General features: G+C 44.0%; 2 protein-coding genes across 2 annotated transcripts in view; one reads left to right on the plus strand and one right to left on the minus strand.

Moving 5' to 3' along the window:
• The window catches only part of LOC140077714 (leucine-rich repeat neuronal protein 1-like), a 107,848-nt gene extending 83,981 nt beyond the window's left edge, over positions 1 to 23,867 (minus strand). Inside the window, exon 1 of the mRNA XM_072125110.1 lies at positions 23,735 to 23,867. Coding sequence (XP_071981211.1) covers positions 23,735 to 23,855 — 121 coding nt within the window. The 5' untranslated portion in view covers positions 23,856 to 23,867. The remainder of the gene's footprint in view (positions 1 to 23,734) is intronic.
• Positions 1,533 to 15,706, plus strand: LOC140077713 (properdin-like). Its single transcript, XM_072125109.1, has 10 exons — positions 1,533 to 1,685; positions 4,368 to 4,518; positions 4,905 to 5,059; positions 9,349 to 9,519; positions 9,889 to 10,086; positions 10,230 to 10,403; positions 10,659 to 10,856; positions 11,010 to 11,118; positions 15,127 to 15,266; positions 15,562 to 15,706. The coding sequence occupies exons 1-10, from the start codon at positions 1,631 to 1,633 to the stop codon at positions 15,570 to 15,572; spliced, it is 1,362 nt and encodes a 453-aa protein (XP_071981210.1). The 5' UTR covers positions 1,533 to 1,630; the 3' UTR covers positions 15,573 to 15,706.
• Positions 23,868 to 24,084: the final 217 nt, after the last annotated feature.

Raw genomic sequence — 24,084 nt, forward strand, 5'->3', positions numbered from 1 at the left:
GGAATGGTTGGTGGGCATTACTAGCATAGTATCTGGGCATCGTGGGAATGGTCGGTGGGCATTACTAGCATAGTATCTGGGCATTACTAGCTTAGTATCTGGGCATGGCTGGCATACTATCTGGGCATCGTGGGAATGGTTGGTGGGCATTACTAGCATACTATCTGGGAATGGTTGGTGGGCATTACTAGCATAGTATCTGGGCATCGTGGGAATGGTTGGTGGGCATTACTAGCATAGTATCTGGGCATTACTAGCATAGTATCTGGGCATGGCTGGCATACAATCTCGGCATTGTGGGAATGGTCGGTGGGCATTACTAGCATAGTATCTGGGCAATCTGGGAATGGTCGGTGGGCATTACGAGCATAGTATCTGGGCATGGCTGGCATACTATCTGGGCATCGTGGGAATGGTCGGTGGGCATTACTAGCATAGTATCTGGGCATGGCTGGCATACTATCTGGGCATCGTGGGAATGGTCGGTGGGCATTACTAGCATAGTATCTGGGCATGGCTGGCATACTATCTGGGCATCGTGGGAATGGTCGGTGGGCATTACTAGCATAGTATCTGGGCATGGCTGGCATAGTATCTGGGCATCGTGGGAATGGTTGGTGGACATGGTTGGCATACTATCTGGGCATCGTGGGAATGGTTGGTGGACATGGTTGGCATACTATCTGGGCATCGTGGGAATGGCATTACTAGCATAGTATCATTACTAGTATAGCATTGTGGGAATGGTCGGTGGGCATTACTAGCATACTATCTGGGCATCGTGGGAATGGTCGGTGGGCATTACTTGCATAGTATCTGGGCATTACTAGCATAGTATCTGGGCATCGGTGGGCATTACTAGCATAGTATCTGGGCATTACTAGCTTAGTATCTGGGCATCGTGGGAATGGTTGGTGGGCATTACTAGCATACTATCTGGGCAATCTGGGAATGGTCGGTGGGCATTACTAGCATAGTATCTGGGCATGGCTGGCATACTATCTGGGCATTGTGGGAATGGTTGGTGGGCATTACTAGCATACTATCTGGGCATCGTGGGAATGGTCGGTGGGCATTACTAGCATACTATCTGGGCAATCTGGGAATGGTCGGTGGGTATTACTAGCATAGTATCTGGGCATTACTAGCATAGTATCTGGGCATCGGTGGGCATTACTAGCATAGTATCTGGGCATTACTAGCATAGTATCTGGGCATCGGTGGGCATTACTAGCATAGTATCTGGGCATTACTAGCTTAGTATCTGGGCATCGCTGGCATACAATTTGGGCATGGCTGGCATAGCATGTGGGCATTACTAGTATGCGGGCATAGCTTTGTCCTCCCTGATCCATGGGCCTCTCCTTGCCCTCTTTCATCACCTGGTGCCCGGTAACCTCTCCCTCTCCTGATTACGACACAGATCAGTGTCCAGAGAAATTCTATAGAAGAGGAGGACATGGGAGGTGAGCGGGAGGGGGCTGGGGCAGTGCCAGATCTTTTGGAGGGGGGTTGGGGTGTTCCCAGCCTGTTATAAGCTGGGACCAGTGATTGGGACACATATTGCAGCACAGGACACAGCCGGGACCTGCGGGAGATGCCAAGGTGCCCGTCTACCTGAGAGACCAACATGTCCCTGCTGCCTCTACTCCTGCTCTGCTCCTCCATCCTCCAGGCCACCGCAGGTCAGTCACCCCAGGGGCGCACGCTGCCCCATTTATACATTAGCCTTATGCCACCGCAGGTCAGTCACCCCAGGAGCACACGCTGCCCCATTTATACATTAGCCTTATGCCACCGCAGGTCAGTCACCCCAGGGGCGCACGCTGCCCCATCTATACATTAGCCTTATGCCACCGCAGGTCAGTCACCCCAGGGGCGCACGCTGCCAAATCTATACATTAGCCTTATGCCACCGCAGGTCAGTCACCCCAGGGGCGCACGCTGCCCCATCTATACATTAGCCTTATGCCACCGCAGGTCAGTCACCCCAGGGGCGCACGCTGCCCCATCTATACATTAGCCTTATGCCACCGCAGGTCAGTCACCCCAGGGGCGCACGCTGCCCCATCTATACATTAGCCTTATGCCACCGCAGGTCAGTCACCCCAGGGGCGCACGCTGCCCCATCTATACATTAGCCTTATGCCACCGCAGGTCAGTCACCCCAGGGGCGCACGCTGCCCCATCTATACATTAGCCTTATGCCACCGCAGGTCAGTCACCCCAGGGGCGCACGCTGCCCCATCTATACATTAGCCTTATGCCACCGCAGGTCAGTCACCCCAGGGGCGCACGCTGCCCCATCTATACATTAGCCTTATGCCACCGCAGGTCAGTCACCCCAGGGGCGCACGCTGCCCCATCTATACATTAGCCTTATGCCACCGCAGGTCAGTCACCCCAGGGGCGCACGCTGCCCCATCTATACATTAGCCTTATGCCACCGCAGGTCAGTCACCCCAGGGGCGCACGCTGCCCCATCTATACATTAGCCTTATGCCGCCGCAGGTCAGTCACCCCAGGGGTGCACGCTGCCCCATCTATACATTAGCCTTATGCCGCCGCAGGTCAGTCACCCCTGGGGCGCACGCTGCCCCATCTATACATTAGCCTTATGCCACCGCAGGTCAGTCACCCCAGGGGCGCACGCTGCCCCATCTATACATTAGCCTTATGCCACCGCAGGTCAGTCACCCCAGGGGCGCACGCTGCCCCATCTATACATTAGCCTTATGCCACCGCAGGTCAGTCACCCCAGGGGCGCACGCTGCCCCATCTATACATTAGCCTTATGCCACCGCAGGTCAGTCACCCCAGGGGCGCACGCTGCCCCATCTATACATTAGCCTTATGCCACCGCAGGTCAGTCACCCCAGGGGCGCATGCTGCCCCATCTATACATTAGCCTTATGCCACCGCAGGTCAGTCACCCCAGGGGCGCACGCTGCCCCATCTATACATTAGCCTTATGCCACCGCAGGTCAGTCACCCCAGGGGCGCATGCTGCCCCATCTATACATTAGCCTTATGCCACCGCAGGTCAGTCACCCCAGGGGCGCACGCTGCCCCATCTATACATTAGCCTTATGCCACCGCAGGTCAGTCACCCCAGGGGCGCACGCTGCCCCATCTATACATTAGCCTTATGCCACCGCAGGTCAGTCACCCCAGGGGCGCACGCTGCCCCATCTATACATTAGCCTTATGCCACCGCAGGTCAGTCACCCCAGGGGCGCACGCTGCCCCATCTATACATTAGCCTTATGCCACCGCAGGTCAGTCACCCCAGGGGCGCACGCTGCCCCATCTATACATTAGCCTTATGCCACCGCAGGTCAGTCACCCCAGGGGCGCACGCTGCCCCATCTATACATTAGCCTTATGCCACCGCAGGTCAGTCACCCCAGGGGCGCACGCTGCCCCATCTATACATTAGCCTTATGCCACCGCAGGTCAGTCACCCCAGGGGCGCACGCTGCCCCATCTATACATTAGCCTTATGCCACCGCAGGTCAGTCACCCCAGGGGCGCACGCTGCCCCATCTATACATTAGCCTTATGCCACCGCAGGTCAGTCACCCCAGGGGCGCACGCTGCCCCATCTATACATTAGCCTTATGCCACCGCAGGTCAGTCACCCCAGGGGCGCACGCTGCCCCATCTATACATTAGCCTTATGCCACCGCAGGTCAGTCACCCCAGGGGCGCACGCTGCCCCATCTATACATTAGCCTTATGCCACCGCAGGTCAGTCACCCCAGGGGCGCACGCTGCCCCATCTATACATTAGCCTTATGCCACCGCAGGTCAGTCACCCCAGGGGCGCATGCTGCCCCATCTATACATTAGCCTTATGCCACCGCAGGTCAGTCACCCCAGGGGCGCACGCTGCCCCATCTATACATTAGCCTTATGCCACCGCAGGTCAGTCACCCCAGGGGCGCATGCTGCCCCATCTATACATTAGCCTTATGCCACCGCAGGTCAGTCACCCCAGGGGCGCACGCTGCCCCATCTATACATTAGCCTTATGCCACCGCAGGTCAGTCACCCCAGGGGCGCACGCTGCCCCATCTATACATTAGCCTTATGCCACCGCAGGTCAGTCACCCCAGGGGCGCACGCTGCCCCATCTATACATTAGCCTTATGCCACCGCAGGTCAGTCACCCCAGGGGCGCACGCTGCCCCATCTATACATTAGCCTTATGCCACCGCAGGTCAGTCACCCCAGGGGCGCACGCTGCCCCATCTATACATTAGCCTTATGCCACCGCAGGTCAGTCACCCCAGGGGCGCACGCTGCCCCATCTATACATTAGCCTTATGCCATGTAGGTGCCCGCTGATCTTTTGTGTTCCTCAGACTCGGACGATGTGCAGTGTTACGCGAGGGTGGACCAGGTGACCGGGGAGTGCAGAGACCATCTCGGAGAAGGAGTGTCAGACATCGACTGCTGCCTGAATATTCAATACGGCTTCAAGTCAGATAAGTTCTCCCCGTGTCAGGCCTGCCGGTAAGAACTCTCTGGGTTGCCATTGGTAACAGACTACAGCTTGGCTCCATCCTGTAGTCAGACATGTGACCTGGTAGCTCCGCCCTAAGTGTAAAATGCCAGCCACTTTCTTACCACAACTGAGGTCCAGGTACTAACTGGCCAACGGTCTACCTACCTGGCCAGCATTTTTACCAACCCCATTATTGTCAGCCAATATTTTTGAGACCCCCTTTATTGTGGACAGTATTTTTGACCCACCCCCCACATTGTCCGCTATTTTTGTGTTGCAGTTGTGCTGATACTTGTGAGGGTCCCCACTATTTCCTCGTAGCCTGGGGTCCCTTGGGCCTATTTCGATCCTTCTTGCCTCCATGTGCGTCTCTCATTGACCCTTTCCTCCCCAGCCCGCCTGAGTGGTCGGAGTGGAGCGCCTGGACGGGATGTACGGTCTCCTGTCTGGAGGGCATCCAGAAGAGGCAGAGAGTCTGCATAGGACAAGGGGACTGTGAGGGGGGACGTGAGGAGGTCCGGGCCTGTACCCCCCAGGACTGCTGTCCTGGTAAGTATTGGGGGGGGGGGCTGTTTTAGGACATCTATGGATGGCGGCCGCCCCGGAAGTTTATGTTTTATTTATCGAGGGCCCAGTAATGAAATATGTTATTAGGATTGCCCTTTAATTGAAGAACAGAACAAGTCAATTTGCGGGAAGTGAAAACGAAACTCGTCGCTTCCTAGGAAACGCGCTGCTATGCATTAGGTGGCCGGACGGGCTGGCCTACAAAGGGTCAATATTTGACTTGTGATTTGGGCAAAAACAAATTGAAACAATCTACAAAGTACAAAGAGCCGAGGTCAAAGTCTGAGTACACAAGGCTGACCTCACGTCCCCCCCGTCCCGTTACTACAGGCAGCGTATGAAAGTATTATGTGTGCACTCTATGGAAGTAGTATGCTTGTAAGGCACACAGTGTGCTGTGTGGGGCAGAATATTATGTACAGTAAGCTACATATAGCAACAATATGTAGGAGTTGTATGGCAGAATTTGAGCATTGTATGGCGGCATTATGTACTGTATGTATGGCAGAATTTGAGTACTGTATGGTAGTATTATCTACTTTACGTGTGGCAGAATTTGAGTACTATATGGCAGTATTATGTACAGTATCTATGGCAGAATATGACTACTGTATGGCAGTATTATGTACAGTATCTATGGCAGAATATGACTACTGTATGGCAGTATTATGTACAGTATCTATGGCAGAATATGACTACTGTATGGCAGTATTATGTACAGTATCTATGGCAGTATTATGTACAGTATCTATGGCAGAATATGACTACTGTATGGCAGTGTTATGTACAGTATGTATGGCAGTATTATGTACAGTATCTATGGCAGAATATGACTACTGTATGGCAGTGTTATGTACAGTATGTATGGCAGTATTATGTACAGTATCTATGGCAGAATATGACTACTGTATGGCAGTATTATGTACAGTATGTATGGCAGTATTATGTACAGTATCTATGGCAGAATATGACTACTGTATGGCAGTATTATGTACAGTATCTATGGCAGAATATGACTACTGTATGGCAGTATTATGTACAGTATCTATGGCAGTATTATGTACAGTATCTATGGCAGAATATGACTACTGTATGGCAGTATTATGTACAGTATGTATGGCAGTATTATGTACAGTATCTATGGCAGAATATGACTACTGTATGGCAGTATTATGTACAGTATGTACGGCAGTATTATGTACAGTATGTATGTACAGTATCTATGGCAGAATATGACTACTGTATGGCAGTGTTATGTACAGTATGTATGGCAGTATTATGTACAGTATCTATGGCAGAATATGACTACTGTATGGCAGTATTATGTACAGTATGTATGGCAGTATTATGTACAGTATCTATGGCAAAATATGACTACTGTATGGCAGTGTTATGTACAGTATGTATGGCAGTATTATGTACAGTATCTATGGCAAAATATGACTACTGTATGGCAGTGTTATGTACAGTATGTATGGCAGTATTATGTACAGTATCTATGGCAAAATATGACTACTGTATGGCAGTGTTATGTACAGTATGTATGGCAGTATTATGTACAGTATCTATGGCAGAATATGACTACTGTATGGCAGTATTATGTACAGTATGTATGGCAGTATTATGTACAGTATCTATGGCAGAATATGACTACTGTATGGCAGTATTATGTACAGTATGTATGGCAGTATTATGTAGAGTATCTATGGCAGAATATGACTACTGTATGGCAGTATTATGTACAGTATCTATGGCAGAATATGACTACTGTATGGCAGTATTATGTACAGTATGTATGGCAGTATTATGTACAGTATCTATGGCAGAATATGACTACTGTATGGCAGTGTTATGTACAGTATGTATGGCAGTATTATGTACAGTATCTATGGCAAAATATGACTACTGTATGGCAGTGTTATGTACAGTATTATGGCAGTATTATGTACACTATCTATGGCAGAATATGACTACTGTATGGCAGTATTATGTACAGTATGTATGATAGTATTATGTACAGTATGTATGGCAGAATATGACTACTGTACGGCAGTATTATGTACAGTATGTATGTACAGTATCTATGGCAGAATATGACTACTGTATGGCAGTATTATGTACAGTATGTATGATAGTATTATGTACAGTATGTATGGCAGAATATGACTACTGTATGGCAGTATTATGTACAGTATGTATGATAGTATTATGTACAGTATGTATGGCAGAATATGACTACTGTACGGCAGTATTATGTACAGTATGTATGTACAGTATCTATGGCAGAATATGACTACTGTATGGCAGTGTTATGTACAGTATGTATGATAGTATTATGTACAGTATGTATGGCAGAATATGACTACTGTATGGCAGTATTATGTACAGTAAAACCGTCCCGATTTTGACGGGAAAGTCCCGTTTTTCGTACCTCTGCCCCGCGTCACGGACAGCTATGAGATTGTCACGGATTTTCCCCCCAGGTCCCGCTGTGTCCCGGCGCTTTGTCCGCATAGTAAATACTTTGAAAGCCAGAACTCACAGTACAGAATGGCTTCTACAGACATCGGGAGGGAATCCTTTTCAGAGAAGTGTCGGCTTAGCGGAGAGCAGGGACCACGTCATCAGCTTCAGATCAGCATCTGTCCATATATGGTCACTGCATCTCCTAGGGTTCCCCAGAGCAGACATCGGGAGGGAATCCTTTTCAGAGAAGTGTCGGCTTAGCGGAGAGCAGGGACCACGTCATCAGCTTCAGATCAGCATCTGTCCATATATGGTCACTGCATCTCCTAGGGTTCCCCAGAGCAGACATCGGGAGGGAATCCTTTTCAGAGAAGTGTCGGGCTTAGCGGAGAGCAGGGACCACGTCATCAGGTTCAGATCTCTATCCATATATGGTCACTGCATCTCCTAGGGTTCCCCAGAGCAGACATCGGGCAGGGAATCCTTTTCAGAGAAGTGTCGGGCTTAGCTGAGAGCAGGGACCACTCATCAGGTCAGATCAGTATCTGTCCATATATGGTCTCCAGGGCTTCCCCAGAGCAGACATCGGGCAGGGAATCCTTTTCAGAGAAGTGTCGGGCTTAGCGGAGAGAGCAGGGACCACGTCATCAGGCTCAGATCAGTATCTGTCCATATATGGTCTCCAGGGCTTCCCCAGACACAAGCTCTGTATTTAATTAAATTACATAAAGTTTTGGCCAGGCTGAGATTCGAACCTAGGACCCTCTGCACTGTAGACAGGAGCTTAACTAACTGAGCTATAAGCCCAGTGATACAGAGTGGAGGATTTCTGGTAACTAAGAAGTGTTATCTGCCACTGTTACATTGTGACACAGACTAATGCACTGATATATAGAGAGGGATCTTCTCAGAGATTATTATTGTAATTATTGAGACTATTATTATTATTATTATAAATTTTATTATTTTTATTATTATGGAGACGATTATTAATAATAGTAAAAATAATAATAATCATCTCAATAATAATAATAATAGTCTCAATAATTACAATAATTTCTGAGAAGATCCCTCTCTATATACCAAAGCATTAAATCTGTGTCACAGTGTAACAGTAGTCATAGTTCTTAGTTACCAAAATTCTACACCTAGATAATCACTGAGATTATGGCTCAGTTGGTTCAGGCGCTGTGTCATTATTGTACATGGACACTGCAGGTTCTAGGTTCAAATCCCATAGAAGATAATTTTTTTTTTATTGAGATGATTTTTATTATTATAATATGGCTAAAATTTGGGGCGGGGCCAGGGAGTGATTGGGGGTGTGGCTTAGGGGGATCGCTACGCGTGCCACCATTTTGTCCCTCTTTCCCTTTCACAAATGTTGGGAGGTATGCTCTATGGTGGCATTATATTGGCAGTTAAGGTCTTATGTGTGCACTCTATGGTGGTATTATATTGGCAGTTAAGGTGTTATGTGTGCAATCTATGGTGGTATTATATTGGCAGTTAAGGTGTTAGAGTGCACTCTATGGTGGTATTATATTGGCAGTTAAGGTGTTATGTGTGCACTCTATGGTGGTATTATATGGGCAGTTAAGGTGTTATGTGTGCACTCTATGGTGGCATGGAGGTATTATGTGGGCATACAATACAAGAGCAGGTCCATTGGACGGCACATAATATTTGGCAAACAGTGTTTTAAAATTTTATCCAGTCCATCAATAAGTTTCTTTTCTGAGTGACATCAGTGATGTCATACCCCTGCTGTGACATCATGGGCTGTACGCTCTCTCTCTCTATAGAGGACGGAGGGTGGTCGGAGTGGTCGGAGTGGTCACCGTGCTCCGTCACATGTGAATCTGGAACAAGGAAACGCACCAGAGAGTGTAACAACCCATCCCCCAAGTGTGGCGGCCACTGCGACGGTCACAACCAGGAGACCGAACTCTGTGACACACAAAGGATTTGTCCCAGTAAGAACAATCATATCCAGGGGTTTCTAGCCATGGTATTTGGCGTGGGGTGGGGGGTCTGGGACCCTAATAATATTCGAGCACTTGGTAAGGAAGGCTCTGTGAAAACGAAGCTGGCAGCCATTTTGAAGTAACACATAAGTCGGCAGCCATTTTGTAGTAACACATAAGCCAGCAGCCATTTTGTAGTAACACATAAGCCAGCAGCCATTTTGTAGTAACACATAAGCCAGCAGCCATTTTGTAGTAACACATAAGCTGGCAGCCATTTTGTAGTAACACATAAGCTGGTAGCCATTTTGTAGTAACAAACAAAATGGCTGCTAACAGTAGTTGGACAGTTTTGAGTATTTCATCTCTTTTTTAAAGCTCATGGATCTTGGGGTAACTGGGGACACTGGAATCCCTGCTCCTCCAGCTGTATCACTGAAGGTTCTGGAATTTTTCCGACTCAACCTCGTTTTCGAGAATGTAATAACCCTCCCCCCTCTACGAGCCCACCCGGGACACCATGTCCGGGAAGTAATCAAGAAAGCAGAGAATGTAGAAGCCTCCCACTCTGCGAAGGTAAGCTCCTGGAAGATGGAAACCGTCAACAAGGTGCTGTTGATGGATCTGTCCGTCACCCTGCTTGCTGACGGTTTCCAGATGAAGATAGCACACGTGAGAATAACACTGAGTGTACACGTTCACGTCTCCTCTCCCTGCAGTTGATGGACAGTGGGGGGAGTGGCAGGACCCCTCCAAATGTTCTGTGACCTGTGGCGTTGGACAGATAACGCAGAAGCGGCTGTGTGATAAACCAGCCCCCCGTAACGGAGGAAAATATTGTGTGGGGCCGTCAACGAAGAGTATTATCTGCAACACTAAGTTACAATGCCCAAGTAAGTAGCGGTTTTCCAAATTATTCAGATTTGTATTTTCGGATGTTAAAGTAGAATAACCACTCTGATGCTGTGGTCACATCAGATCGTGGCATCTGAGGGGTGAATGTCTATGATCTCTAATCACAGATCCTGCTGCCGCGTTTCTGTAGCTATGACCCAAACTAAGCTCCTGACGTCATATCAGTGTGTGTACAGGTTCCAACATGTAGAGGCAAAGATCCTGACAACCTTTGACCCTCTTGTCCCCTGCAGTTGATGGGCAGTGGACACCATGGGGCGAATGGTCCACATGCTCTAGATTACAAGATGGTGACATCAGGTGCAAACAAAGAGTCGGAAACCAGAGGAGACATCGCAAGTGTGAAGGCCAAACCAAGGATCCCGAGGGGAAGTGGTGCGAAGGAAGTCACCGGGACGACCGCGCCTGCTACTACATCGAAAAATGCAGACGTGAGTAATGTCCTCCCCACATTCCTGCTCTACGTGACCGTAAATGGGTGGGGCTTATAGAAATCTGCATAAGAAGGCGTTACTAGCATATCTGTGAAACTATTGAATGCTGCTTTGGATGCGAATGGAGTACAAGCCAACACTTTCTTGCAGGTCCAGGGGATTGGACAGAGTGGAGTGAATGGGGACTATGCTCATCCTCATGTGGAGAGTCCACGAGACAACGAACCAGAGAGTGCAAACCGATATATCCCGATTATCCGTGAGTCACATAGAACGATTCATATTAAGGGGGAAGTATAGTTATATTCTTGTACATAGGGGGCAGTATTATAGTAGTTATATTCTTGTACATAGGGGGCAGTATTATAGTAGTTATATTCTTGTACATAGGTGGCAGCATTATAGTAGTTATATTCTTGTACATAGGGGGCAGTATTATAGTAGTTATATTCTTGTACATAGGGGGCAGTATTATAGTAGCTATATTCTTGTACATAGGGGGCAGTATTATAGTAGTTATATTCTTGTACATAGGGGGCAGTATTATAGTAGTTATATTCTTGTACATAGGGGCAGTATTATAGTACTTATATTCTTGTACATAGGGGGCAGTATTATAGTAGTTATATTCCTGTACATAAGGGGCAGTATTATTGTAGTTATATTCTTGTACATAGGGGGCAGTATTATAGTAGTTATATTCTTGTACAAAGGGGCAGTATTATTGTAGTTATATTCTTGTACATAGGGGGCAGTATTATAGTAGTTATATTCTTGTACATAGGGGCAGTATTATAGTAGTTATATTCCTGTACATAGGGGGCAGTATTATAGTAGTTATATTCTTGTACATAGGGGCAGTATTATAGTAGTTATATTCCTGTACATAGTGGGCAGTATTATAGTAGTTATATTCCTGTACATAGGGGGCAGTATTATAGTAGTTATATTCCTGTACATAGGGGGCAGTATTATAGTAGTTATATTCTTGTACATAGGGGGCAGTATTATAGTAGTTATATTCCTGTACATAGGGGGCAGCATTATAGTAGTTATATTCCTGTACATAGGGGGCAGCATTATAGTAGTTATATTCCTGTACATAGGGGGCAGTATTATAGTAGTTATAGTCTTGCACATAGGGGCAGTATTATAGTAGTTATATTCCTGTACATAGGAGGCAGTATTATAGTAGTTATATTCCTGTACATAGGGGGCAGTATTATAGTAGTTATATTCCTGTATATAGGGGGCAGTATTATAGTAGTTATATTCCTGTACATAGGGGGCAGTATTATAGTAGTTATATTCCTGTACATAGGGGGCAGTATTATAGTAGTTATATTCTTGTACATAGGGGGCAGTATTATAGTAGATATATTCTTGTACATAGGGGGCAGTATTATAGCAGTTATATTCTTGTACATAGGGGGCAGTATTATAGTAGTTATATTCTTGTACATAGGTGGCAGCATTATAGTAGTTATATTCTTGTACATAGGGGGCAGTATTATAGTAGTTATATTGCTGTACATAGGGGGCAGTATTATAGTAGTTATATTCCTGTACATAGGGGGCAGTATTATAGTAGTTATATTCTTGTACATAGGGGGCAGTATTATAGTAGATATATTCTTGTACATAGGGGGCAGTATTATAGCAGTTATATTCTTGTACATAGGGGGCAGTATTATAGTAGTTATATTCCTGTATATAGGGGCAGTATTATAGTAGTTATATTCTTGTACATAGGGGGCAGTATTATAGTAGTTATATTCCTGTATATAGGGGCAGTATTATAGTAGTTATATTCTTGTACATAGGGGGCAGTATTATAGTAGTTATATTCCAGTACATAAGGGGCAGTATTATAGTAGTTATATTCTTGTACATAGGGGGCAGTATTATAGTAGTTATATTCCTGTACAGAGGGGGCAGCATTATAGTAGTTATATTCCTGTACATAGGGGGCAGTATTATAGTAGTTATAGTCTTGCACATAGGGGCAGTATTATAGTAGTTATATTCCTGTACATAGGAGGCAGTATTATAGTAGTTATATTCCTGTATATAGGGGCAGTATTATAGTAGTTATATTCTTGTACATAGGGGGCAGTATTATAGTAGTTATATTCTTGTACATAGGGGGCAGTATTATAGTAGTTATATTCTTGTACATAGGGGGCAGTATTATAGTAGTTATATTCTTGTACATAGGGGCAGTATTATAGTACTTATATTCTTGTACATAGGGGGCAGTATTATAGTAGTTATATTCCTGTACATAAGGGGCAGTATTATTGTAGTTATATTCTTGTACATAGGGGGCAGTATTATAGTAGTTATATTCTTGTACAAAGGGGCAGTATTATTGTAGTTATATTCTTGTACATAGGGGGCAGTATTATAGTAGTTATATTCTTGTACATAGGGGCAGTATTATAGTAGTTATATTCCTGTACATAGGGGGCAGTATTATAGTAGTTATATTCTTGTACATAGGGGCAGTATTATAGTAGTTATATTCCTGTACATAGTGGGCAGTATTATAGTAGTTATATTCCTGTACATAGGGGGCAGTATTATAGTAGTTATATTCCTGTACATAGGGGGCAGTATTATAGTAGTTATATTCTTGTACATAGGGGGCAGTATTATAGTAGTTATATTCCTGTACATAGGGGGCAGCATTATAGTAGTTATATTCCTGTACATAGGGGGCAGCATTATAGTAGTTATATTCCTGTACATAGGGGGCAGTATTATAGTAGTTATAGTCTTGCACATAGGGGCAGTATTATAGTAGTTATATTCCTGTACATAGGAGGCAGTATTATAGTAGTTATATTCCTGTACATAGGGGGCAGTATTATAGTAGTTATATTCCTGTATATAGGGGGCAGTATTATAGTAGTTATATTCCTGTACATAGGGGGCAGTATTATAGTAGTTATATTCCTGTACATAGGGGGCAGTATTATAGTAGTTATATTCTTGTACATAGGGGGCAGTATTATAGTAGATATATTCTTGTACATAGGGGGCAGTATTATAGCAGTTATATTCTTGTACATAGGGGGCAGTATTATAGTAGTTATATTCTTGTACATAGGTGGCAGCATTATAGTAGTTATATTCTTGTACATAGGGGGCAGTATTATAGTAGTTATATTCCTGTACATAGGGGGCAGTATTATAGTAGTTATATTCCTGTACATAGGGGGCAGTATTATAGTAGTTATATTCTTGTACATAGGGGCAGTATTATAGTAGTTATATTCCTGTACATAGGGGGCAGTATTATAGTAGTTATATTCCTGTACATAGGGGGCAGTATTATAGTAGTTATATTCTTGTACATAGGGGGCAGTATTATAGTAGTTATATTCTTGTACATAGGGGGCAGTATTATAGTAGTTATATTCTTGTACATAGGGGGCAGTATTATAGTAGTTATATTCTTGTACATAGGGGGCAGTATTATAGTAGTTATATTCTTGTACATAGGGGGCAGTATTATAGTAGTTATATTCCTGTACATAGGGGGCAGTATTATAGTAGTTATATTCTTGTACATAGGGGTTAGTATTATAGTAGTTATATTCCTGTACATAGGAGGCAGTATTATAGTAGTTATATTCTTGTACATAGGGGTCAGTATTATAGTAGTTATATTCTTGTACATAGGGGGCAGTATTATAGTAGTTATATTCCTGTACATAGGGGGCAGTATTATAGTAGTTATATTCCTGTACATAGGGGCAGTATTATAGTAGTTATATTCCTGTATATAGGTGGCAGTATTATAGTAGTTATATTCTTGTACATAGGGGGCAGTATTATAGTAGTTATATTCCTGTACATAGGGGGCAGTATTATAGTAGTTATATTCTTGTACATAGGGGGCAGTATTATAGTAGTTATATTCCTGTACATAGGGGGCAGTATTATAGTAGTTATATTCTTGTACATAGGGGGCAGTAATATAGTAGTTATATTCTTGTACATAGGGGGCAGTATTATAGTAGTTATATTCTTGTACATAGGGGGCAGTATTATAGTAGTTATATTCTTGTACATAGGGGGCAGTATTATAGTAGTTATATTCCTGTATATAGGGGCAGTATTATAGTAGTTATATTCTTGTACATAGGGGGCAGTATAATAGTAGTTATATTCATGTATATAGGGGCAGTATTATGTTACATCGATAGCTATTATACTTCCTGTAACCATTACGTGTAAATTCTGTTTTTCCCGTCATTAGAAGAAATGTATCAGGAGCCACTAAGTGGGTAGAAGTTTCTTTCTCCGGAAATCCAACACCACAATGCACTCCCCTAAGTGGAGAAAAGTTGAAGGTGGTAGAGACATTACCGTGTCTCAATGTTCCCGCATGCACAGAAGGTAAAACTTTGAGGCACAATATGTGAATTTCCTTCCATGTCGCTTCCTTTTCCGGGTCATTATTAGGATTAGTTTGGATGGGGCTTGGATCCTTTATGATGGGTGTCAGGTTTGGAGCAATGTGCTGTAGTCATGCGCTGTACCCCGCCCTCTCCCATTGCTGCCCTCCATATGTGTCAGTCCTCACTGTAGTCCTGGGATTCTGTTCATGCCTTATGATCTTGTGTTGTGTGAGGTAGTAATCTGGATGAGGTTTATAGTCTCCTAATGAATGTTATGCCTTAATCTCTTTCAGATGTGGACTGAGCGACACAGAATTTAAAGGGATCCCGCTGTTATATATACTCCCCCTCCTTCTGGACTTACCTTACAATTAGGTTCTTTTTTTCACAATTTCTCACATTTCACAAATGTTTAACAATTAAAGAGATTTTACCACACATTTCTTCATCTGTGCTTAAAGGACACCTGTCATCAGGTCTGTGTCACTTGCCCTGTCACCTCTACCTGTTAGAGCAGCTTACAAGGATCCCATCCCAGCCTTTATCTAGTTATTTCATACATTATTCATTGTAAAATCATCGTTTCTTTATCATGTAAATGAGGCTGGTCACATGGTCAGAGGCAGTGATGTCACCACTGTTACCCCTCCCCTCTCCTCCCCCTGCTCATGTCTGTGTGTAATGTATAGTAAAGCATTGCTAGTGTGTGTGCTGCATCTGCTGACATGCTGCATCCTCCTAATATACAGGTGAGAGACACAGACATCAGCTACACATGTACCTGACATGCTCTGCTATAACATGGCTGCCTGGAGCTGCTGTATCTCTCCTATACACACACACACACATGCACACACAGGCTGCAGGGGGCGTGGCCACCAGCACCAGGAAGCACATTATTATACAGCCTCACATCATTATACAGGCTGTCAGTCAAGCACTGGGGGTGTGGCTGTGCCTCCCACTCATGAATAGAGTGGACAGCTTGAATATGCTAATGCTTCATTGGACATTTCACAGGTCATTTGCATACAGCTTTAGGACCTTATTGCTTAGGTTTACAGGCATGTAGAGGGACAATGAAGGGATAGAGGCAATGCTCTCTAATGGCAGTTTATGAAAATATATTTAGTTTAGGGGGGTTATTTTGCATGACGGGTTCTCTTTAATGGCTCAAGAGCTGTGATGGACAAAACAAGACCATTCTTAAAGGGAGGGGCTTATCAGTACAAAACAGGAAGTTCTAGGGGAGGGGCTTATCACAAAACGGAAAGTTCTAGGGGAGGGGCTTATCACAAAATGGAAAGTTCTAGGGGAGGGGCTTATCACTACAAAACAGGAAGTTCTAGGGGAGGGGCTTATCACTACAAAACAGGAAGTTCTAGGGGAGAGGCTTATCAGTACAAAACAGGAAGTTCTAGGGGAGGGGCTTATCAGTACAAAACCGGAAGTTCTAGGGGAGAGGCTTATCAGCACAAAACGTAAAGTTTTAGGGGAGGGGCTTATCACTACAAAACGGAAAGTTATAGGGGAGGGGCTAATCACTACAAAACGGAAAGTTATAGGGGAGGGGCTAATCACTACAAAATGCAAAGTTATAGGGGAGGGGCTAATCACTACAAAACGAAAAGATCTAGGGGAGGGGCTAATCACTACAAAACGGAAAGATCTAGGGGAGGTACTTATCACTACAAAACGGAAAGTTCTAGGGGAGGGGTAATCACTACAAAACAGGAAGTTCTAGGAGAGGGGCTTATCACTACAAAACGGAAAGTTCTAGGGGAGGGGCTTATCACAAAACAGGAAGTTCTAGGGGATGGGCTTATCACTACAAAACAGTAAGTTCTAGGGGAGGGGCTTATCACAAAACAGGAAGTTCTAGGGGATGGGCTTATCACTACAAAACAGGAAGTTCTAGGGGAGGGGCTTATCACTACATAACAGAAAGTTCTAGGGGAGTGGAAATCACTACAAAATGGACTGTTCTAGGGGAGGAGCTTATCACTGCACAATTAGACAGTCCAAAGAGGAATAATTCATCACTGCACAATGGGACGCTCTAAAAGGAGAAGCTTATCACTGAGAAGGGGAAAGTCCCGGAGGTGCTTAATACTGCACAATGGGACAGTCCAAAGATGGAAGGGTTTATTCCTGCACAATAGGACCGCCCAAAGGGGAGGAGCTTAACAGTGCTCAATGGAACAACCCAAGAGGAGGAGCTTATCACTAAAAAAAAATCAGACATTCAAGAGGGGAGGAGCTTAATACTGCACAATAGGACTCTCCAAATGGGAAAAGCTTAATACTGCACAGGAGGAGGAGGAGCTTATCAATTTGAAATGGAAAGTCCCAGGAGTGGAGCTTAATACTGCACTTCAGGTGAATGCGGATGGTCCCAGTATAATCCCTACATGGTAATGTCGGTAATGAAGCACCTATTAAATGTGACGGCCATTATTTCTTATAGAAAATAAACTTGCCCTTTGTAATGCCCATTTCCAAAATGGCTGCCACAGGTTCAAATGTGGCGCACCTACTGCACTGATGAGGTTGAGGATTACAGCAGGAACGCCGAAATCAGCATTGCCCCATTCACACCCACTTGCCATGGAGGTGGCATGAGAAGGGAAATCGGTGTAATTCCTGGCGGTAAGCCTGGTGACAAATAATCGCCCTTTGTTATGCCCATTTCCAAAATGCCCCTCACCGATTCAAAGCCGGGTCCTTTCCAGAAAATATTCTAAGGGAAATCTGTGGCCTGGATGCAAATAAATGTTCTTTTTATGTATATGGGAACGAGCAGCGTCGCAGTATTGTATTTTTATTTCACTCTGTCCCATTTTTTAGCATAAGGAGCCTCCAGGGGCGTCTCAGAAATCATAAGGCCCCATCGCAGGACCTAATTATGAAGCTCCTTCCCCTTCTGTAATTGTAGTTATTATACGGTAAATCATTGCGCACATGATAGTGACCGGGCCTGATCGCAGGCATGAGAGACCCGCTGTGGATCCGCAGCAGAAAATTTTAGTGCTGATCATAAATGGCTCATTCATGATGGGGATGAAGTTGCCCCCCCTACCCCCTGCGTGAAAGGCAGTGTGATTGCGCCGAAATCCGATTGCGTGCGCCAAAATCCCGGGGCAATTCGGTGGAAACCCGACAAAAGTGGGGTCGCGGAGCCCTTAGTAAATGAGCCCAAGTGACTCTCCTCTTGCCGAGTAATATGCTGCAGCTATGAGCGGCACCTCCCTCCCTTGTACCGTCCAGACTACGTCTAGATAATGAGCTCATTGAGCAAGTAGTTACTGAGGATGATACTGCGCTAAGGAAGTAAAGTGCACAGACTCTAGCAGCTGCTTTCACAGCAGGGACAGCGCCCCCTGTAGTTAGGAGGATTAGACTGCCTCTGGTGGATTCCATTTCCTCACAATATAGATCACGATGTCCTGCTCATAGAGCCGGTGGTTCTCACTCGGCGTCTTCCACTTTCACATGCGCTGGCGTAGAGATCGTGATCTACAACTTATATTTCTACAGGTCGCATCTGGTCTATTGACAGCAAAACCGTGAGTGACGTGCACAATACTACATTACCTATCAGCTGCTTGTGCCAATATTGTATATACAGGCGGTCCCCTACTTAAGGACACCCAACTTACAGATAATCCATAGTTACAGATAGCCCCTCTGACCTCTGGTGAAGCTCTCTGGAAGCTTTACTATAGTCCCAGACTGCAATGATCAGCTGTAGCCCATCTGCCTCAAAGTTGGACGTACTGTGCGTTCAGAGATGCTCTTCTGCCTACCTTGGTTGTAACGGGTGGTGATTTGAGTCACTGTTGCCTTTCTATCAGCTCGAACCAGTCTGCTCATTCTCCTCTGACCTCTGGCATCAACAAGGCATTCCGCCCACAGAACTGCCGCTCACTGGATGTTTTTTCTTTTTCGAACCATTCTCTGTAAACCCTAGAGATGGTTGTGCGTGAAAATCCCAGTAGATCAGCAGTTTCTGAAATACTCAGACCAGCCCTTCTGGCACCAACAACCATGCCACGTTCAAAGGCCTCAAATCACCTTTCTTCCCCATACTGATGCTCGGGAGAACTGCAGGAGATTGTCTTGACCATGTCTACATGCCTAAATGTACTGCCGCCATGTGATTGGCTGATTAGAAATTAAGTGTTAACGAGCAGTTGGACAGGTGTACCTAATAAAGTGGCCGGTGAGTGTATAGGACATTACATCTTCTGATGAGACCAATCAGACATCTGCTGAAACTGATGGAAAATCTCAGGACTTCACCTGAAACATTGTAGCCAACTTTATTTACAACAATGTTACAACGGTTTCAGCATTTATAAACAATATCATCTTTGTTGCCCACAACATTTCTATCCAATACAACCTCCCACATATTTATCACTACTCTATACCAGTCTTTTTGGCTATGGTTAGCACTTGGGCCCTTTTGGTGCCAATCTACCCTGTTTCCCAGCCTGTGATCTCTAAATTTGTCATATCTTTACTGATCAGTTTTCTAAGTGTATATTGTTAGTTGAAGACTTTATATATGTCTCCTCTGGCAATTATATACACGTATCACCATTTTTATAATGTTAAAAAACTTTATCCTTAGTGCCAGTAGATGCTTAGTAGTTTTTTTTACTTATGTTTTTTCCTTACCATTTTTAGTTCAGGGCAGACACCTGAACATTACTTATAGCACCTGCACTTACGTCCGATTATATGTGTTATGTGTCCGGGCGGTGAGGTCTAGCGCTGACATATTTGTTTTGTATTGTTTGTATATGACCCCAGATCTCTAGGCAGAACCCTAAACCAAGATAGACTCCAGACCCCTAATTACATACAGACCCCATGACCTCTAAAGACTGCAGTCCGGACCACTAACCTACACTGGCCCAATACTAATCCTCCTAAATAAATACAGAGCCCCTTGATAATTTACCAAAATAACTACAGACCCCCCTGCAGATTATGATGAAAAAAACTTTCCAGTGCAGTTAGCTCTATGACCACTAGGTGGCAGATCAGGATTAATGTGAGATTTGATCAAATAGCAGACAAAAGTCCATCAGGTCCAACCTATAAGAATAACTTCTTAAAGGGATGGGCTTAGTGTCCTGCCATTGGGCAGCTCCCACGCACCAGGTCACTGCATACATTATACAGACCAGACAAAAATACCGCAAGGAGGACGACAGCGGCAAACCGCTGTATATAATGTTGTAGTATACAATGACACAACTGATCATTTTAATGACAATGTTCTCCATTACCTCTGTGCACTGCTCATCCTGAACCTCCTGTTTCATTTGACTAGTTACATGTTGCAATCTACTGCTCCCTATGACCAGATGATAAAAGACAAATCAATGTTACTGGATTGATCTGCGGTCCATCTACTTACTATCCGAAATTGTAATAAACATTAGACTATAGAGTTCCGTCCCTTTAAATAGCTTAATAATAACTTATGTAAGAGCCTGACATTACATCCCGTGTAATCCTGCGAGAACTTCCAGTGAGTCACCGCCGAGCAAGAGACACAAATAGCAGAAGTGAAGCCGCGCAGCCACACAGCGGCCACAAGGCTAAAAATTTAATGTACAAATGGATTTCCTATAAGGTAAAATGAGGAGACGACCACAGACCAAACTCAATGCTATAAGAATCCCGTAATCACATCACTTATTACTAAGTACACGGCAGGTTAGTTTTATTATATAGTAATAATTCCAATCACAATCAGAAATGCTGAAAATATGTGATAGACTACAAAGAATATGTACAGGAATATAACTACTATAATACTGCCTCCTATGTACAGGGATATAACTACTATAATACTGCCCCCTATGTACAAGAATATAACTACTATAATACTGCCCCCTATGTACAAGAATATAACTACTATAATACTGCCCCCTATGTACAAGAATATAACTACTATAATACTGCCCCCTATGTACAGGAATATAACTATTATAATACTGCCCCCTATGTACAAGAATATAACTACTATAATACTGCCCCCTATGTACAAGAATATAACTACTATACTACTGCCCCCTATGTACAAGAATATAACTACTATAATACTGCCCCCTATGTACAGGAATATAACTACTATAATACTGCCCTCTATGTACAAGAATATAACTACTATAATACTGCCCCCTATGTACAAGAATATAACTACTATAATACTGCCCCCTATGTACAAGAATATAACTACTATAATACTGCCCCCTATGTACAAGAATATAACTACTATAATACTGCCCCCTATGTACAGGAATATAACTACTATAATACTGCCCCTATGTACAAGAATATAACTACTATAATACTGCCCCCTATGTACAAGAATATAACTACTATAATACTGCCCCTATGTACAGGAATATAACTACTATACTACTGCCCCCTATGTACAAGAATATAACTACTATAATACTGCCCCTATGTACAGGAATATAACTACTATAATACTGCCCCTATGTACAAGAATATAACTACTATAATACTGCCCCCTATGTACAAGAATATAACTACTATAATACTGCCCCCTATGTACAGGAATATAACTACTATAATACTGCCTCCTATGTACAGGAATATAACTACTATAATACTGCCCCCTATGTACAGGAATATAACTACTATAATACTGCCCCCTATGTACAGGAATATAACTACTATAATACTGCCCCCTATGTACAGGAATATAACTACTATAATACTGCCCCCTATGTACAAGAATATAACTACTATAATACTGCCCCCTATGCACAAGAATATAACTACTATAATACTGCCCCTATGTACAGGAATATAACTGCTATAATACTGCCCCCTATGTACAAGAATATAACTACTATAATACTGCCCCCCTATGTACAAGAATATTACTACTATAATACTGTCCCCTATGTACAAGAATATAACTACTATAATACTGCCCTCTATGTACAAGAATATAACTACTATAATACTGCCCCCTATGTACAAGAATATAACTACTATAATACTGCTCCCTATGTACAAGAATATAACTACTATAATACTGCCCCCTATGTACAAGAATATAACTACTATAATACTGCCCCTATGTACAAGAATATAACTACTATAGTACTGCCCCCTATGTACAGGAATATAACTACTATACTACTGCCCCCTATGTACAAGAATATAACTACTATAATACTGCCCTCTATGTACAAGAATATAACTACTATAATACTGCCCCCTATGTACAAGAATATAACTACTATAATACTGCCCCTATGTACAAGAATATAACTACTATAGTACTGCCCCCTATGTACAGGAATATAACTACTATACTACTGCCCCCTATGTACAAGAATATAACTACTATAATACTGCCCTCTATGTACAGGAATATAACTACTATAATACTGCCCCCTATGTACAGGAATATAACTACTATAATACTGCCCCCTATGTACAGGAATATAACTACTATAATACTGCCCCCTATGTACAGGAATATAACTACTATAATACTGACCCCTATGTACAAGAATATAACTACTATAATACTGCCCCCTATGCACAAGAATATAACTACTATAATACTGCCCCTATGTACAGGAATATAACTACTATAATACTGCCCCCTATGTACAAGAATATAACTACTATAATACTGCCCCCCTATGTACAAGAATATAACTACTATAATACTGTCCCCTATGTACAAGAATATAACTACTATAATACTGCCCCCCTATGTACAAGAATATAACTACTATAATACTGTCCCCTATGTACAAGAATATAACTACTATAATACTGCCCCCTATGTACAAGAATATAACTACTATAATACTGCCCCCTATGTACAGGAATATAACTACTATAATACTGTCCCCTATGTACAAGAATATAACTACTATAATACTGCCCCCTATGTACAGGAATATAACTACTATAATACTGACCCTATGTACAAGAATATAACTACTATAATACTGCCCCCTATGTACAAGTATATAACTACTATAATACTGCCCCCTATGTACAAGAATATAACTACTATAATACTGCCCCTTATGTACAAGAATATAACTACTATAATACTGCCCCCTATGTACAAGAATATAACTACTATAATACTGCCCCCTATGTACAAGAATATAACTACTATAATACTGCCCCCTTGCTGTGAGGACATGTGCAGTGTGAGCTCCTGAGGTCTCCTCATGTCTGGAGCTAGCCCAGGGCGGGGCCACCCTGGGTGGGAAGGTTCTCCATGCAAGGCCCAGGCTCCAAGGCCTTCTCTGGGAAATAATTTGCAGCCACCAAAACCCATGGATGAAAACCCTAAAGTGACCTGTAGTGAGTTCTGTGCAGTGTCAGCAGATTTGGTGCAGAAAGAGTTTGCAATGGCAGTGGCAGCAGGTAAGTACCTACCTGTATAGTGAAACCATCTAGCAGTGTGAATGAGGAGGAGCCTCCTGTGAGTGGAGGTCAGGCGCTGGGTCACACAGAGAGTAACAAGCAATTTGTGCAGGAGCAGAGGAGCCTCCATCATCAGGGCCTCAGCTGTGCCTCTACGCCTCCATCATCCAGGCACAGGAGGACATCTCTGGAGCGCCAGAACATCCTGGAGAACAGGCAGCAGCCGGTCCTGATCCAGCCAGAGAGAACCAGGTCTGGGAGTGGAGGAAAGAAGACTGTGAGATCTGTGGAGGCTGAGGTGAGACCAGCAGGGAGGCCTCAAGCTGCCACCAGCGCTGTCACTGGCAGGAAAGTGGGACCCG

The sequence above is a fragment of the Engystomops pustulosus genome, chromosome 9 (assembly GCF_040894005.1).
Source record: "Engystomops pustulosus chromosome 9, aEngPut4.maternal, whole genome shotgun sequence".
Taxonomy (NCBI): Eukaryota; Metazoa; Chordata; class Amphibia; order Anura; family Leptodactylidae; genus Engystomops; species Engystomops pustulosus.